General features: G+C 38.7%; 1 protein-coding gene across 5 annotated transcripts in view; it reads left to right on the forward strand.

Moving 5' to 3' along the window:
• TBC1D5 (TBC1 domain family member 5) overlaps positions 1–12,747 on the forward strand; it is a 318,296-nt gene extending 305,549 nt beyond the window's left edge. For all 5 annotated transcript variants that reach the window (XM_017732138.1, XM_017732139.1, XM_017732137.1 and 2 more), the window contains 3 exons: positions 2,017–2,096; positions 2,851–3,027; positions 9,560–12,747. In XM_017732138.1, coding sequence (XP_017587627.1) covers positions 2,017–2,096; positions 2,851–3,027; positions 9,560–9,853 — 551 coding nt within the window. In that variant the 3' untranslated portion in view covers positions 9,854–12,747. The remainder of the gene's footprint in view (positions 1–2,016; positions 2,097–2,850; positions 3,028–9,559) is intronic.
• The last annotated feature ends 389 nt before the right edge of the window (positions 12,748–13,136 follow it).

A 13,136-nucleotide genomic window follows, 5' to 3' on the forward strand; every position in this document is an offset into this window, starting at 1 on the left:
TTTTAATATATGGTTTAATTTATGTGGGGATCAAACACTATGGAATACTTTTCTTTCTAATGCTGAGAAATGGAAAAGACAGTTGAATTCAGTGATTCAGGCTGTGGTCAAGCATGGCTGTCCTGCCTATGAAGACTTTGGACTTCTCATGTTTCAAATTCTGAACTTTTAAAAGAAGGAAATCATGCATTCTTTGTTAAACAGTGGAAAAGAGAATGTAAGTTATTCTTTTATAAATAAATATTAATATATTTTACTTAGCAAGTTGAGAGACTAGACAATTTAGATGTAAAGTAAAAAAGCAAGTAAAATGTTGAATCCATTATGGGTTGTCTCAATTCAAGATGCTACATATTTGCGGAAAGATCTGCGGTTTTTTTATTTCCAGCTGTCATAATGCAGTGTCTTTCTCATGTAAAATTTCTGTTAGACATTGTTCAATTGTACAACAATTTGAGAACTGTACATTGCTGCAGGACATTGCCTCTGTAGTATAGTAAATAATGTGGGCATAGATCTGCTTGTTCACGTAGGCTGCTTATGCAAAGCTGAGTACCTTCACTGATGTTCTTGACCTTGATCACATCACCTTGACTTCTGTCAGCTATTGCTTTTCATGGCTCTAGCCTCTTTCATTCCTTCTACGTTTCAGATTGCTTTTTAGTGGTTCATCTAGTACTTAGGCATGGATCCTTTCTCCGCTTTGCCCTTCCCATTCTTCCTTTATATTCATTACTGATTTCTGGCCCCAACTCAATTTCAAACTTGTGTTTATACACAGGTTTTAAATCTACCTCTCCACTTCTAATCTTTCTTCTTGTCCTGTCTCCCACATCTCATTATTTTGCTATTTATTCTGTAAACACAAAACTCATACCAAATTACTCAGTGCTTGTACTTGAAACTTCATATTGTGTCAGAGTTGGCAGTGTCATCATATTCATCAGTGTCAGGATGATCTGTTACAGCAGTTCTGGCTTTTCACTGATTTGAGGCCTGAACATGCAGGACATTTTTAAAAACAAACAAATGCAATGCAGGTGTGGATTAATGGTACAAAGCTCTAATTGTGAAGTACCTGGGATACAGATACTCATGAGCAGCAAAGCATTCTTCCCCAATGAGTGTCACTGGGGGATTTGGGCTCAGTCTGTGTATGTAAGACAGGGGGGACACAAAGGAGTATCCTGACATTTTCAGTTGACAGATACCATCTCATTCTGCCAATCTGTCACTAGTAATCTTTGCTGTTTTCTTAAAGAGGAGGAAAGTAGGAGTGAGGAAGCTAGAGAATGATCTGACATAGTTTAAAGAGTCTGCAGGCTTGTTGGAGTTGTAGTTTCTCTGGGCTGTGTTGGACTGTAGCGCTGCCTGGGGTTGTCTTCCTGCAAACACTCTATGCTGGGGTAGTGAAATACATCCTTGACAGACCACACTGTGTGGGTATGGAAGGCAAGAGTCTCCTTAAGTGTTGCTACTGCACTGCTCCTTCTGTCAAAATTTTGTTCAGCCCTGGGTCTTTTACCTAAAAAAAGAGATTGGAAAGGGAATGAAACTTTTTATAGTCCTTCTATAAAGAGTATTCTAGCATCTGCAGTGGCCATGGGACCAAGATGAAGATTGCTGTGTTTCTACCTAAACCTTTCTGTGAGATGCAGCAGATTTGTCTGTTTTTGAATGCTTTCCAAAGCATTTTCAAGTTCAAAACTGTACGTAACACAGAGGCTGGTGTGGTCTTCCAGGGGCCAGTAGTAGCCTGAGTCCCTTGGTACACAGGGGCAACAAGTCCTGCAGGAGCAGAGCATTGCTGGAGGCTTCCTGACAGCAGTGCCAGGCTCAGGCTGGCCTCACCTCTGCAGCTAATAAGGTTGTCAGTCTCTGGGTTTGGATATGGAATTGTGTTTGCAGCTCAAACAGAAGTCTGTTTTGAAAGCATCAGTCAGTGGTAAGTAACAGCACGTTAGAGTTTATTTAGGATGTTTCTCTCTTTACCTTTCTTTTCTTTTGATGTTACAGGAAATATTCAGGAAGTCATTTTGCAAGAACGCTTGGAAAAAGAAGATGAAATTCTGGTTTCTTTGGCTGGTTTGAAGCAGGTATTACTATTGCTTAGCTTAACCTTCTTGTGCCCTTCAGAGCTATTAATCCTTTCTCTTGTTTTCTCCTATTTTATTCTTTTTGTATACTGCTGTTTTGTCCTCTTGTAGCTGTTTTATTAGTGCATCAAACCTTGTAGTGTACTTTATTTGTAACGATAAAACTCAGCTATGAAGAGTTCAAACGACTTGCACAGTATTTGCTCCTGTGGAAGTTTTGGAGGCCTCAAATCAAAACTGAAGAAGTGCAGCACCAAGTGCTGGACTTAAGCCATGCTATCATTTTTCTTAATGCAAAATGTACTTGCTAGACAAGAACTACACCTGTGTCCCCATTATTTCATTGTGACAACACTTGAGCGTCATTGAATTAAAGGAAAAAATACTACATACATAAAATGAGAATGCTGCTGAGCATCTGTAGCTCTGATTATACTGCCCTCTGCTCCCTCAAAATACATTTTATGAGGAACAATGTGACATATGTTAAACCTATAATGAGGCAGGCAATAATCTTAACAGTTTTATTCTCTTTTGATTTCCTGGATAGTTGTTTTCCAGACTCTAATAAAACCACACTCCACTGTTATTTATATCTTTAACCAGTATAGGTATGACTATTGACTTGCTTCCTATCTTTTGAAAGCAAATAGTTTGGGGAAATGGTGTATTAAAGCAGTCTGCAGAGCTTTAGAAAATGTAGAATTCTTCCCAATTTTTAACTTACGTCTTTTCCCCTCCTATTCAACAATAGATCAAGGATATCCTGAAAGGTTCATTGCGTTTCAACCAGAGCCAGCTGGAAGCTGAAGAAAATGAGCAAATCACTATTGCTGATGATCATTACTGTTCCAATAATCAGAACAAGGGGGCAGGTGATGTTCTAAAGGGACCTGTCATGACAAAGCAACAGTTCATCTCAGGACAACAGGTAAAATAAAAACATCTCAAGCAGGCCATTGGTGGCCTTCCATATTTTGAAGACTTCCTCTAGCATGTCCAGACATTCCGTGGGACACACCAGCATTCCTGGGCCATATGGAGAGTGGGTTAAAAGCATATCTCTAGCTACTGTCCTATTCCAATCAATTATTTTTATTGTAGCCTTACGCTCCACACGCAGGTATTTAAGTCTAAGTGTTAGGCGGTGTTTGGGGGGAGTTCTTTCACACTGTTGAATCAAAGAATCACAGATTAATTTCCTACCAAGAAATGTAAAAACTGCAGGTAAATGTTCCCATACCAAATGTTCCCACATGATTATTCTCATTGTCCTTGTCCTCCAGGATCCCATTATGTAAGAGCTGATTAACTGCATTGCAGTGTATTCATGGCCAGTGCCAAAAAGGAAATAGCAAGGAGGTTGCTTTTACCTTCTACTTCATTGTATTGACTTTCTCCTTGAATCAGTAAACAGTGTTTTCACATACAAAGCATACATTCATAGGACAAGTTCATAGACAAAGGGCCCTCTTTGTCTAAGACTCAGTCCAACCCAAACGTGATCTTAAAAATAAGTACTTTTGTATCTGCTCATTTCTGTGTTGGAGTTCTGCTAAGTCTGCCACCCCACTGCTGATACTCACACTCAAATCAGTGGCAGCGCTATCACCTCAAAGTCTACCTGAGTCTGCAGTCAGTTTACTTTTGACAAGTTTACTTAGGAACCACAGGAAATATTTATTAATTTTCAAATAATGACACCAGGTCATTTTGTTTTCTTACACACGATCCCCCTGAGTTAGAACACTCTATGTTAAAAAACATATTTTAATTGCATTTCAGTATTAGAGGCAATACCAAGATTTATTTTTTTATATTCAGTAATGGCAAAGAGTAAAGCTTTGCTAGAAAGTTTTCATTGCTTGCTTAGGTGTTGTCATTGCAATCACTACTTTCTGTCATAATAAAGCCATAGGTTAAACTGATACAGTATATTGGACTGTTCATATAATGGCCTCCTATTTTTGCCCTTGATCTCCTAGCATTTTATATGAAGTACCTTTTGTTTTCTCCCCAAAATGTTTTTTTGATGATTTTTCACTTCTAGAAACTAGAAGGTAGAATGCCATATACCATACTAGCAAGCTCTGTGTAGGCGTGTGGGTGGGTGGGTGTGTGTGCAGACCCTCCTGATGCTGGAGAAGCCCTTACTCAGAGCCTGATCTAAACTGTGGATCATGGAGGTGCTGGGACTCTTTGAGTGTTGAGGGTGGAGCTGATGAAACCTGGTCTGCACAGATTTCTCTCCAGTGGAAATTTTCAGTGTGTAGTCAGGGTAAATCCATCCAGCCCCAGGAACTGAGTGGCATCCATGGGTCCCACAATTTCAAGGCTGCTCATAAGTCCACTATGAGCAATGTGAGTAGAGGTTGTACAAGCTGAGCTGCTGCAGGGCATTAATGAGGCATCTGCACTGCATGGTTTACATTTTGAGGTGCAGTACATTGATATGGATTAGCCTCCTCTCCTCTCATCTTCTGGAAATTCCAATTATGATAATGAGCAACAGCCCTTTTGACAGAAATAAAAATATTAGTGTTAGAAATGGCAGTCCAGGAGGGCTGTTAGTATCCCATGTTAGTTAATTAGGGATTGTTTGTCTGTCTAACTACCCCCTAGTTAGTCTGTGCTGTTTCCGAGCCCCTTGTCTTTAACCACCATGCCTAAAATCAAACAAAAAGAGGAGAACTTTGGACCCCTTTTAATAAAACACAGGAAAATAAGACTGCGGAATAGTGGACTGTGATATTAGACTGTTAATTGATGGGGTCAGTTGTTGGCCCAAACCAGGCCATGACCCAGGCTTTTAGCTCTGCTGAAGAAAATGGGCTGCACTGGTGCCCTGGGTCATGCTGGGATTACTTACTGAGAGCTGCAGGGGGATTAAAAAACAACCACTTCTAAGCCATTTAATGCATTTCTTGCTAAATAAATTTCTACTATATTTGCATTTTCTGTTACCTTGGGTAATGCTTTTAATTTTATTTGGTGTTATTTGTACTGTAGAGATTGTTTTTTGCTGGAGTTACAGGGATATTTTCTAGGACAGCTGGACCAGTTACAGGTGTAGCTATTCTGTAATTGAGATTAAAATCTGGTCTTTTGTGCTTGGTTGTTATATAAGTATAAATTTTTTATCATATTCTCTTTTTTTTAAAGTGCTCTTCCTCTTTTTTGCCTCCAAAATCCCTTTCTGCAAAATGAGGATAAAGGTATAGTCCTTCATTAGAAAGGAAAGCTGCAAAATTAAAAATGCAAAAAAATTAAGATAAAGGCTAAAAGAAATCAAGCATTTTTTGGAATGTTTGGCTTTGGTAGCAGCATGCAGTTGACAAACAGAAGGCTTCTGTTGCTAAATAATGAATGATAATTAACACATTATCTTGCCTTTATGTCTGTTCAAAGAAGGAGGCAAAATGAGCTGCTGTTCTTCTAAGCTTTCTTGAATTGTATCCTTGCAGTTAGTTTTAACTCATTCACAGTGTGAAGGCAAATGGAATAAGCCTGGTCCTAGTAGCTGATATTCATCAGGAAAAATTGTTTGGAGAAGCCATATGGCAATGGGCGTAAGGTTGTTAACTTTCAAAGCTACTGGAAGTATAATTCTGTCATTTTTCATTTATTCAGTAGTGGCAGCAGATGGGAGAAAACATGCTTCACGTCAGCATGAGTTTCCTGAAACAGAAACAGGCAAAAGAAGAAGGAAGGAGGTATTTTACCTCTGGAAATATCAGTTCCAAAATATCAGTGTATGCTAGGGACAGGCAAACATTTACAGGAAGCCCTTTTATAGCATTTTGCAGTCAATAGCTCTTCTTTGCTGCTTCTCTTTTACTTCAGTGAGCTAGAGGTCTCCTTGACCAAACCAAAAAGTATGGGTAGCATGAAAAGTAATGTTGGGAAGCTCAACAGTAACAACAAGAAATTGGGATGAGTAGTTTTCTTTCCTTTATTAAAGGGCAGGATGCTTTTTTAACTGCACTAGAACACATTACTGAAAGCAGAATTTAGGAAATTGGGGAGTGCCAGAGACAAAAATACTGATCTTGCTGGGCAAGTGTTTCACTAAGTGAGATCTCTGTCACCCTAGGCAAGGTGGAGGTGTGAGGGCTGTGAGGGCTGAAATAAAGGATTCTTGATAGCTTGGAATAATAAAGTGTGTAATTTTGAAAAATGAGAGCTGAGAGCATTTGCATTCCCTGAGACCTTTTAAATAGAAGTGTGGAAAGAGGCCAGGTGCATTATGTGGCAGTGGTTGTTCAGAGGAATGTGTCTTTCTGTTGTACAGGGTGAGGGGGTGGGAACAAAGTGCTGAAATTTTGACTATGGCATAAGAGCTCTCAAAAAAGTATCAATACAAGCTGGAGGATTAGGGGTTGAGAGCAGCCCTGACTAAGAAGGACTTGGGAATACTGATGGGTGAGAGGCTGGACACGTCCCAAATGTGCACTCGAGCCCAGGAATCCAACTGTGCCCTGGGCTGCATCCAAAGCAGCGTGGCCAGCAGATCAAGGGTGGCAATTCTGCCCCTCTGCTCCCCTCTCATGAGGCCCACCTGGAGCGCTGCATCCAGCTCTGGGGTCCCCAGCACACAAAGGACGTGGGCCTGTTGGAGCAAGTCCAGAGCAATGTGGCAAAGATGATCAGAGGGCTGGAGCACCTCTCCTATGAAGACAGGCTGAGAGAGAGTTGGGGATTTTCAGCCTGGAGAAGAAAAGGCTCCAGGGAGACCTAATTGTGGCCGTTCAGTACTGAAAGGGGGCTTAAAAGAGAGATGGAGACAAATTTCTTAGCAGGACCTGTTGCAAAAGGACAGGGGGCAATGGTTTTGAACTAAAAGAGGGTTGATTTAGACTAGATATAAGGAAGAAATTTTATGATGAGGATGGTGTGAGACACTGGAACAGGTTTCCCAGAGAGGTGGCGGATGCCCCATCCCTGGAAACATTGATGGTCAGGTTGTACAGGGCTCTCAGCGACCTGGTCCAGTTGAAGATGTCCGTGTGCCTCCCTGTGGGAGTTGGATTATGCGACCTTTAAAGGTCCTTCCAACCCGAGCTGTTCTGTGATTCTGTGTTGATGGAGCAGAGCCGCGGTTGTGTGCTGCCTGTGTCCTCAGCCCCCTGGAGATGGCAGCTGACTCACTGACAGCTCATGAAGACCATTTCAAACAGACAAGATGAAAGCAAAAGGCTAATTAATAACAAATTATGTCTCAGCTCAGAAGTGTTCAAACAGTGAAGTCTATCTCCTTGTAGGATAGATCTGTATGGTTTTAACTTCATGGAAACTGCTTGAAGTTTTTGACATTTGAACTGCTCTGGTTCTGTGTGGATCGGGAGGTTTAGACACCAAGTTTGATAACACTCAGCAAAGGGTAGTGGTTGATCTTTCTAAAACCAATCTGATGTGTTTTGTATGAATTTTATTAAGTTTTCTATGGAAAGTCAGTATCAAAAATAATAGATGTCAATTTCTATCAGTGGGACTACTGTCTTACATGGGGACAGGTAAAATTTTAACCAGTGCTCTGGACTCAAGATACTTCCATTTGAATTATGAAGTATTAAAATGAGTTCATTACAAAACAGAATATTATATGTTATTAAACCTATAGTAATATTAATTATATATTATTATTATACCTGCCTACTTGTAGATAACACACAAAAATTATAAATTATGAAAACAGGAAATTTCAAAATTTACTAGATAGGGAGATATTTGAATCCTTATTCATATGAATTTGGGCACAATTCTATATTTGAATATGTTTTCCCATTCAGCTGATATTTATCTTGATTGTGACTTTTAACAATTTGTCATGACTATGTAAATGACATCCAAAGACTTCCAGCTCTCTCATTTCATCTTACAATCATTCTTAATCACAGGTGGGTTTTGCTTCCTGAGCTACTCTACAGTACCATTTCAAGAACATTCTGATCTATAAACAGCAATCAAAGCAAGAAAATAATTTTCAGCTGTAAGAATAAATTTTGCAAAATAAATTTTGCTGGAGGCCACGGGTACTGTAACTCCAGCTGTGGCTTGCTGATGCTTGTGGTGACCTCCATACTCCAATTTTATATACCATGCTGTAGATTCACCTTTATCTCATTCAGATTATTCCTGTTCTTCTTTTCTGCAGCTGCTTTCTTTTTTTTCCGTAATACCTATAATCTCTTTTCACCCCAGAATGAATTTACTTTTTTTTTTTTGGAAGAGTCACAGCTGAAGGGCTTGTATTGCCTCAAATGTGGACATACACGTTTCTCTCTACTTCTCCTTTTTTTCAGTCTTGCATTCGTGCAATCAAATATATTGGTTTTGGCATCACAACACTTCAGGATGCTTGTACCTACAGGCTGTTTGGCATTATTACTCTGAAAAGCAACCAAGAAAGCCAGAGGAACGTAGAGCTAGACAGGAGCTGAATGCAGCTCTTGCAGAAGGAAACAAAGTGGTGTCCATTTGGGTTGCAACCAAGCTAAAAGACTTCCAGTTGTCAGCAGTGAGAAATCCCACTCTACTGTGTATGGCAATCTTCCTTTCTAATTATATACAGCTCTGACTGGAAAAGCTGGGATTCTGGATGTGGCTAGTAGAATGGAATATAAGATTGAGACATCACAGAGTTTTCTGTTGCACTGATGCATGGTCTTGAGCCACTACCTAAGTGCTCAGGGACACACATTTCCCAAGGTCTAACCAGTCAGAAGTGGGATTCCCAGATGCTCATTTTCTGGAAATGTTAGGAAATAGTTAACAACACTAACCCTGGAAGCTCTGGGAGCTCTAATTTTTTTGAACCCAAACTGGTGCACACTAAATCAGGTCTATGTATGCTTCAGATTTCCCAAGTCAAAGGTTTTACTAGAAAATGTTATATCAAACCATTCTCCTGACAAGCTCCAAAATGCCATTGTACATGCAAAGCAGCAAAAAATTTCTCAAAACTACTTCATTAAATACTAGAGAAACCCACTGTAATTACTGAAAATCTTCACAGCTGTAATGTATGTGTTTGGTGCTTGGCTGCTGTGGTCACTACATGGATGCACTATGATGGTGAGACATGTAAGACTGTTATACCAAAAAATGTATTTTTAGAGTGTTACATTTTATGCTTTTTTAAATTATCTCAGTTGGTCAGAGCATGATGCTAATAATGCCAAGGCTGTGGGTTTGATCCCTGTATGGGCCATTCACTTAAGAGCTGGGCTCAATGATCCTCATGGGTCCCTTCCATCTTAGAATATTCTGTGATTCTGTGAAATAACAAATTATGTCATCCAATGTTAATATCCACTTTATTTTTCACTTTATTTGGTCATTGCCACTTTTGGATAGTAACTATTCCTTTGTCCCATTCCCATATCCCTGACATGCTTCATGAGCCTTGTCATGTGGTAACACTGGTACTCACTTTAAATCCTTTCTGTGCCGTTGTTTCACAGACTACAACTGATTCAAGCACCAGTGAGAGCAAGAGTGCTGATGACTATATTATGGTTTCCAAAGAAGAGGAAAGAAGTAAAAGTGCTGCCTCAGAGCCAGCACAGTCCCTTCAGGCACCCAAGGAGGCAGCGGTGAAGCCAGAAGCTCCGTCTCGTTCTTCTTTGATATTCTCTGACCCTCTGATGGGTTCCATTTCAGCCTCCTCCAGCAACCTGAGCTCCAGCCCTGATGACGACAGTAGTAATAACAGCAAAGATTCTGACTTTGCTATTGTCAGCCCACTGGACATCTAAAGAAACAGACTGGGAGAGTTTGGGAAATCAGTCATTACAACTCAGCTCAAATTTCTATGATTCCACGGGCTGGATAGTTCTTTGGATTACAAGGACAGAAAATAGATAAAGATAACCCATTTCAGCTGCCAAAAGCCTAAATTAAAATAAAAAGGCAAACAAACAAAAAAACAACATAAATTTGCTACTTTTAAAAAATAATATATACATTTTAATAACTGCCTTAAATAAAGACCCAGTAAAACCCAGTTCTAATACACAGTTACTCTTAATTATGCTCTTACTGTACTTAGGAGCTTTGTTACTATAGAACTGTTGCTTTCCCAAAAGATAGAATAGTATATGCTAGGTACCATAATGGAAATGTGTAGATACCTGGCATCAGACCTGAAGCAGCAAAGACAAGCTAGATTTAATATTGTCCTTTTACAATATATGCTTGACTGGGTTTTCTGAGTAGGAAAGGGTACTGTTTCTTCAGAGATTGTGATTAGAGAAGTAGGGACTGAGTATCAAAAAGATTAAAAGCATCATCCTAGTAGGAAGTTTGTTCTCCCTTGAGGAATCCTAATTTCTTCATTTTCATCTGGCAATAGCCTGAGGTGTGTTCAAGGCAGAGGTTTGTGTAGTTGTTCCTCAGTGCTTACAGGAGACTATGTGACAAACTCCTTGAGAATGGGGACCTATACAACAGAGCCTTATTTGCCTTTGTCTACTTTTTCCCCTTGAGAGTTCCCAATTCACCTCTTTCCCTCTTTGTCTACTTTTACTTCCCCGGCATGATTTTTTTAATTTTACCCAGACTACCACAGTTTAAACAGTAGGTACAAGGGAAATAACAGTGTTTCATAGTGTAGACCTGAGCTGGTTGAACTAAAGCTAGCTCAAGTACGATAACTTACCAGGGAAGATTGCAAAGTGAAATGAAATGTTCATAATTAAAAGCACTTTATGTCTCATTGCTATTATCTTCTATAGACTCTGTTTACATATATTCCTGTATGATTTCCATATTTCTAATCAAGAGAAACATAATGGTGCAGCAGTGTTAACCAACAGAAAGTTTCTAATTAACTCTATAACTTGTTCTTCTGTGGAAAAGTGTATTTCTTTCCCATCAAGTACATAGTACATTTAATAACAGCTTTTTTCAAGTTTATGAGGGCAGTTTTTTGTACTCTCTGATCCCTTTGACCTCTGTTGGAATTCACAAAATGCAACTGGTGGTGAGTAGACCACTCCTCTTGCAGGACCTACACAGAGTTAGCTTGAGGAAGGAATGTTAGTATGTCACTCTGTCACAGCAGCAAAAAAAAAAGCATTATTTGCTTTTAAGATGCATATACATTTTACCATGCAACAACTTCATATTTGCATGGCAAAGCTTGTGTTTGTTCAAAGTTATGAAATTGTAGTTATTTGCTGCTTAGTCTGTAATTGTAAATGAAGTACCGTATCCCAAAGATGAGGTGACGTGTAATTTGCTGGTCTTAGATTTTACAAGGTCTGTGTCAGTGACTGAAGAGTTGTCATGTAATTACATGGTAGCTGCCATCCTTACATGTTCAAAAGCCACCATGTAGTTCTTCAGAGATTATTTGTGCCTTGTAAAATGTTAAAATACTAGAATGTTATGAGCAGGCATAGCATCACACCTCTCTGCAACAGAGTAACGCGAACAGGCAGATGACTATTTTGATGAAAGATCTTAAATGCATAACATTCTGGAGAGGTGTTTATTTTGGTTTAATTTTAAGCTTCATAAAAAAATCACTTTGCAATTAGCATGCATGCCTGTCTCTGGGTTTATTTTATTACCCTGAGTTTGCCTAAATGCCAGGGGATTGGGTGGCTGTTGATTTATTTAGGTCTTTCAAGCTTTCCTAGCCTTAACCTATTCAGCAAGGCTTGTGGCACCAACAACAAAGGGGAATCTGTTCAAGAAGTACCTGTGGAAAGAGGAAAGAAATATTCTGGGGACAGAGAGAAAAGTTTTATATTCTATGATACATAAACCTTCAAAGATTCCAGTAGTTTGGGAGGAGAAAATGTTTTTACTTCTTTTTTATTTTTTTTAAGCATCAGTCTTTTGATTTCTGTTCTAGTGGGTCGTTTCAGGGATCACATTGCTATTTTCTTGAACAGTCTCATTGTCAATGAAAGAGAGTGATTTGTACAGGTTTTTTTATTTTTGTAAATTAGTTGTATCTTTAATATTGCATATTTTAAAACAGTAGTAAAAGTATATAAAGATCTGGGGAGTTTCTGAGAAGAATCAGTGAATACCGATGAGCTGAATGTGTATCATGCCATGGGATTATGATAAAAATCTTCAAAAGCAGAGAAATGATTATACAAATAAGATCAGAGTAACTCCAGTAAATGAATCTGCTTTGGTTGTACCATGTCTTTTCACATCTCAAATATGTTGTCTCTGATACTTGATCATAGTGCAGAGATAGTTAAAAGTATTTTAGTATATTCATTAAGTTAGACTAGTAAATTAGATAAAATGTCAAATCATCACCCTGTTTCGTGTTATGTTAAGAATATGCTGAAAGAGAAATTGTCATTTAAAATACAAGATTATTCTTTTTCTCTGGAAATGACCTGCTCATAATGTTCATGGATAACAATAATGAGATAGAAAATTATAAGCATTGCAAATTGCTGATGAAAACTAATGCGGCATTAAGATTGCTGATCTGAGACTGTTGTACTGTATCTCACATCTGTAATTTATTACTTTAAAGTCTCTTGCATGTCATGTCAGTTGTATGTACTGCAGAAAGGCAGTATCATATTTTGACTGGGTATTGATTTAGTCGTGGAGCTTTGTATCTTTACTCTGGAAGAACATCTAGCCCGCTTTATTAAAGAAAGATTTAACAAACTTTCTGGGCTGTGCTTGTGCTGTTTTCTGAAAAAAGGGAAAGCTTTTTGACTAGAATACTGGAAGTACCATTTCTGAGAACTAGGATGATTAAAACTTAAAAACTATCTATGTAAGCACAAAGTTTTACTAATACTTTAATCCTATTTTATATATGTGATCCAGGGAATAAAACTGCTTGCCATTTATCTCAACTGAACAGTATAGAATATCTCCTGTTTTACCATATTTCTTGTATCTGAAAATAATGAACCAGAATTTAATGCGACATAACTTTTCTACAATATAATGAAGCTCGGTATAGTATCATCATTGTGTCTCACTAACAGTGCTAGTATCTGTACAGTACATTTCTGAATCTCTGTACTTTAATTCACACTCTTAACTCTT

Source organism: Corvus brachyrhynchos, unplaced genomic scaffold, assembly GCF_000691975.1.
Source record: "Corvus brachyrhynchos isolate BGI_N302 unplaced genomic scaffold, ASM69197v1 scaffold53, whole genome shotgun sequence".
NCBI classification, from domain to species: Eukaryota; Metazoa; Chordata; class Aves; order Passeriformes; family Corvidae; genus Corvus; species Corvus brachyrhynchos.